At 36.7% G+C, this 6,000-nt stretch overlaps 1 protein-coding gene across 1 annotated transcript in view; it reads right to left on the minus strand.

The window, feature by feature from the left end:
• The window catches only part of actn3b (actinin alpha 3b), a 35,868-nt gene that overhangs the window by 9,670 nt on the left and 20,198 nt on the right, over positions 1–6,000 (minus strand). Inside the window, exons 3-9 of the mRNA XM_032499294.1 lie at positions 5,245–5,364; positions 4,257–4,343; positions 2,425–2,512; positions 2,095–2,173; positions 1,212–1,293; positions 589–674; positions 231–323 (exon numbers count right to left, since the gene is read on the minus strand). Of these exons, the coding sequence (XP_032355185.1) occupies positions 231–323; positions 589–674; positions 1,212–1,293; positions 2,095–2,173; positions 2,425–2,512; positions 4,257–4,343; positions 5,245–5,364 (635 nt within the window). The remainder of the gene's footprint in view (positions 1–230; positions 324–588; positions 675–1,211; positions 1,294–2,094; positions 2,174–2,424; positions 2,513–4,256; positions 4,344–5,244; positions 5,365–6,000) is intronic.

Genomic DNA, 6,000 nt, shown 5'->3' on the forward strand with positions numbered 1-6,000 from the left:
TATATATATATATACACACACACACACACACTTACAGTACATACATAGACATATTTACATACACACATACATATACTGTGTGTGTGCGCGCACCCCCACAGTGTCTGTAAATCTGAATAATGTAAATGACAAGGGTCCGAAACAGCTCGTGAAACATGAAAGTGTTGTGGCAGAAGAGGATGTGCAGGACAGACAGAGAGTGGGAGTAATTGGTTGAAGCCGTTTCTCACCTCACTGGCCAGCTTCTCGTACTCCTCCATCAATTTCTCATTCTCCTGGTTGACGGCCAGCACCTTGCAGATACGGTTGGCAGCTGTCTCAGCCTGAGGGAGGATGAGAGTACCAACATTTAATATTCATTTCCATACACAACATTTCACAACCTAGATAAAGTACATCCCTCACATGTATTCCTTAGGATTGCGGTTACATCCTGTTGATGGTGTTTAATGTAAAATCTGCTCTGATCAATTAAAATTTAAAACATTTCCACTGCTATAAACAAAGCAACCAGATCTAAAAAGCCTTTCAAAATGTTAAACTATAGAATATATATTACTACTACATAAAAATGAAATATAATCGAACCTGCTCAGCACCAGCAAAGGCGTGGTAGAAGCAGGACACGTAGGTCATGATGGCCTTCTCATCAGGTTTGGGTGTGTTTACAATATCTGAGGGTGAAAAGAATTATCATATTCAAATATTCTAAACATCTTTTGACATCTCTAATGAGGAAAAAGCACACAAAGCCCAATTATTATACTATTATTTATTGTGTCACTGTAATATTTTGTAATTTTTAAGTTTAAAACTAAACATGCATATCTTTTTTTTTTACTTTAAATGGGATTTTCCTTATTGAAAAATAAAGTGACACAAAATGAGTGCTTGAATAAATTAAAGAACATTGTGATTAACGGCTGTCACGGTATGTCTGAGCCATTTTTGCCATTGTGCCAGCAGAAATTCTGAGGTCAGAACAATCAGTAATTCAAAAGGTGCTTTTAAAATGATTTATGCAATTTCTTTATGCTGATGGCTGAATTTTAAGTAAGAATGACCTCTTGTCCTTGTACCATCTGCTAAAGTGCTGTACTTTGCTGCAGTGGAGGTTATCCGTGTCACAGCACTAACTGACAAGTTTTTGTAGAGGTTTTGCACTCTGATTGTTGTTTCAGGATTTAGTTTTTACAGTTTCTCAGCCTCACCTTCAGCGTCAAGCATTTTAGGGATGTCCAGGAACTTCTCAGCCACCTCGAAAGCAGTGTTCAGGTTACCAATAGGGTCATCCTACAGGCAGACAATTCATGTCAGAACCACACACATAGGACGGCACTGCACTACCAATTAGACAAGAATCCTAAGCTGGGAACATCATGATCCACACCGAGAGGAAGGAAACTATTTCATATGCGATGTTTGAATCAGAGTTTTCAGTAGACTTTGGGAAGTAAAAAAGTGTGTGGATCTCATTTTTGTTTCCTTCTGTTGTTTTTAAAACCTGTCACTACATTTTTGGAGGGAGGATGTGTACGCTTTGCTAATTGACCACAGTAAAAATCTATGAAAGAAACAAACTACTTTTTTTTTACATTTTTGTAAATGGTTAAATTACATTTACATTTTCAGTACAAAATATCTAGATATATATATATATATCTAATATAATAGATAATCTATAATAATCCAAACACACTGGTATTGACATCTTCTTTTAAAATCCCACACTGGTCCAACAATACACAGGTACATGATTTATTAGTATTTCAAATATTAATGTATGACGCTGTGAATTTGGACATGTCGGATACCAAATCTTTTGTATCAAATCTACAAAAGACTTGTCAATGTAACACTATGTTTACACTGAGTTATCACATATTAGACTGCATATCTTGCAGACAAACTCTTCGAGTGCTGAGCATTTTCACAGGATGTCTTTTGATATGAAAAGAAACCAAGTACTGAAATAAAAGCTCAATGAGCAGATTGAAGACGACAAGTGTCAGTCATCTCAATTCAGTACAAATGGAGAAAATAAAGCAAATCAGAAGCTAAAGAAAGCAGAAAAAGAAAGGAAAGACAGGTCACCTTTCTCAGTTTAGAGTAGTCAATGAGGTCAGGTCTGTGTCTGTGGATGAGGGCACACAGAGCCAGGCCGTCCTTCCAACTGAGCCACGAGAGGAGGAGGAGGACCACATGAATGAAAAGTGTGAAAAGAGTAAAGGAAGTTTCAGAGCAGATTCATGAGACAAAAGAGGGTTAAAAAGGAAATAGGTAGCAAAACAGGTTAAGGGTGGGTGTAGGGAGGACGGTGTTACAACACAAAGAGTAAAATACACGATAAAACATTAAATGAGAAAAACAACAGAGATGGTTGCAGTTCCCTGTTAATGCCATAGTACGGCGTTGTAGACCCACCTGATGTGGAAGTTCTGCACGTTGACGTTCCTGTAGGGGGCAGTCTTCCTCTGGCACCACAGCAGCAGACCCTCCTTAGCAGAGGTCTCTGGAAAAAGTAAAGGGAGGGAAATGGTGAGCATTGCAGCACAGATGAGAGAAAAATGTATTCAAGCTTTATCATCAAAAGAAAGGGAGGAATACAGGAAATCTTTGGAGAGGTGGATGGTGTAATGTGAATAAATCACGTAAAGAAAATCTACATGATGAGGGTGATTTTGTCTGTAGCTAATAAATTTGTCTATGATTGTCTTTTTTGACGGTAAACATACTTAACATTAAAAGTCAAGCTAGTGCAGTCGCTTCCTGCACTAGTGGAGAAAAGAGGCATTGTGAGAGGTGAGAAGGAAGTTGATGGCAAAGGAAGTCAAGCATACATGACAGCAGAAGATATTGAGGAGCAGGAGCCATAAAAATAGAGTGTGAGGAGGGACAGCGTGAACAAGGTTTATTAGCACAAATTTATTGTGAGCTGACCTGCCTGACAACATAAAGGTTGATTAAAAGGACATGAGGTTCAGATGAAGTTCAGGGAAATTTGTTACAGAGAATCTGATTTACTGCACACAAGTATGCAACAAATCACACAGGGCAGTAAATATACAGTACATCTGAGTAAATCTGAGAGGATGCAGAGCTTGCTGACCCAAAACTCTGTTCCCACGTGTGACTGATGTGTGAATTTCTACATGTACATAAGCAAAGGGTGTACAATTGGAATCTGTTCTTTAGGGCTGCAGTCAACCAAAGAGAATTGTGGTCAACTGAAATGTACCTACTCTTTAAGCATCGATTCGTCGGTGGTGAAAATAATAACTGCATTCTACTTGGTAACGTTATTACTCCACCAGTTTTCTTCCCCGAGGCCAGCACATTTTTTTTAATTCTTTGCTACAAATGGCAGCAGCACGACGACCAAAGTTTAAAAAAATGCAGTCATCACTGTCACTTTTTACCAAACCGTCCAATCACACGGAGAATGGGTGGGACAAATATCACAGAGATCTGATCAATTTTTCAGTGGAAAAAACCCTTTTATAGACACACAACCACCACAACACCAGCGATTGTCCGACCAATGACGATTTGGTCAGACATAAACATCAACCAATCAATCAAGCAGAAGTCCCAGCCTTAGTGTTCTTGTGATGTTTGAAGTGGGACATTTCTTGACTTTAACGCCATTTCAAGACAGACAAAATCAGTTGTGTTTTGTAAAAACATAAAGTTAAAAACTTTATTAGCGTGAGACTGTGATTGACAAATCAAACAACAACAAATGTTAACGTAGGTCTCTATGTTGTGCTCATATGCCAGCCATGGTTGTAGTCAGTCAGCTCCAATAGTGTTGGTCAAAGTGTGCCTAATGTAATAATTAAAAGTGTTATTTTTGTCCACATTCTCATTTGGACTAATTTGATAATTTAAAGAAATAAGTTGACATTTTGTAAAATACACGTATTTGCTTTCTGGCCAGGTCTGTTACACATGAAACTACAAGTAGCTGCCAGGTAACTTAGCTTAGCATAAAGACAGGAAACGGGGAAAACGGCTTGCCGAGATCTGTCCGAAGTAACAAAATCCATTGCAGTACTTTTGAAGTTCACTATTTAGCACTTTAAATCTTGTTTGCTTAATTCATACCAAAACCCAAAGTGTAAAAATGTTCTTTAACCAATAAACACCTTTAACTCAAAAAGCATGTTACTTTAGGTTGTTTAATTAATATTCTGATTCTAAAAGTAAATGTTAGTTTATGTTAACACAATGGACACATAAACATATATACATACCTTCAACAGAGATGTCCTGGATGGCGAAGCGCAGGATGATGGTCCAGATCATCCCAAGGGTCATCTTTCCATTACCGTCAACAATTTCTGTAAAAACACACACATTATTTATCATAGCAATAAACAAAATATAAAAGATTATAAGATGAGAAGTTGTGTCTGCAATTGTACATCTTTTGAGGTATTGTTGTTGACGCAAATTGAATTTCACTTGGCCTGAAGACTCAAAAAGAATCTTGACTTCAATCAGAGTGAAGAAAGTGAAAGTAAAATAAAACCACATGAAAATTCACTAACTGCTTTTGAAGTACTGAGATGTGAATGTTTTCTTATCTGAGCCTAAAATGACCATCTGGGCTAAAAACCGTTTAGAAATCAATCAGATTTAGACTAAATCTTAGAATTAAAATATTACTGAAATGTCAATGTAGAACATTTTCACTGCTCAAACATACTCCTGTTCAGTTACTGCCATTGTTTTTATCTCTCCAGTTTTCACACTACAGTATCTTTCTACTGTCTTTGGGATATCTCATTTGCAGCTATTTTCCTGTAGTTCTCTTTGATCGTATACAAAATAATTGTTTTATAAGATTACATTAATACCACTACAGTTTTTTTACCATTTGAAATTTCTAACAAAATGTTCCAAAATGGCAGAAAAAGTGCTATGATTTGATCCAGTATAACTTGAGATACTGTATGTGTGGGAAGAATTAAATTAATTATTTTAGATCAAATTAAAACGTGTATTAAAGACAATTTTCAGTTGAGTGACCTGTAGTTAACTTTCCTGTCACTGCCTCGTTTTATCTGAATTCTCCTGATGCTGTGAACTTCACCAGCCATCTGGTGCTCAAACAATAAATCCTAGAAATGCAAATACGGTGTGACCTTGGTATATTATCAAAAGAAGGAAAATAAAAATAGCTAGGAGAGAGAGAAAAATAATAACTGGGAACATTGTTATTCAAAGCAGGACTCTCACCCTCGGCACCAATAGACACCAGCTTGACCCCCTTGCTGCAGATGAAGTCCAGAGCTTTATTCACGTTGGCGATCTTGTGGAAACGCATTTTGCCTTTGTCGGGTTTGGGCAGCCTCTCACCTGACAGACAAGGGAAAAAATTATTTACCACAGCTGAAACGATTATTCATTATTCAGGTCAAATATTATCTGGCTCCAGCTTCTCAGATTTGCGAATTTTATAGTTTTATATAATTCTAATTCTAATTCTCTGGACTGTGTGTGGTCAGACAAGGAAGAACACTTAAAGACATTTTTGGCTCTAAAAATAATGATGACGGCTAAAACCAGAAATACCTACAAGATGAGAAAAATTTCACATTTTTGAAAAGTTGGATTATGTCCATTACACCTGTACGACCATCATTTGTTTGATGTGAATATTTGTCTTCATTATTTTTTTCTCACACTATTAAGCTCTATAAAAATGATTACATAGTTTGTATGACTCAAAAAGAAAAATAGTGATGACATTTTATAGGCCAAACAGCTAATAGATTAACTTAACTGTTCATCCAGGAGTATATCATGTCATTATCACGCTCCCAGAAAAACAGCTTTTCAAAAAACAATATTTATGCTGTTTATTATATCATCCATAGGAATGGTTGAATAGCAAACTGCCTTTCTTACTTTACATACACTTCCAAATAGTGTTTCAGAATCAGAATCACCTATGAATCAGAATCACCTATGTTTTTATAAGTGTCCCCCCCC

The sequence above is a fragment of the Etheostoma spectabile genome, chromosome 19 (assembly GCF_008692095.1).
Source record: "Etheostoma spectabile isolate EspeVRDwgs_2016 chromosome 19, UIUC_Espe_1.0, whole genome shotgun sequence".
In the NCBI taxonomy this organism is placed as follows: Eukaryota; Metazoa; Chordata; class Actinopteri; order Perciformes; family Percidae; genus Etheostoma; species Etheostoma spectabile.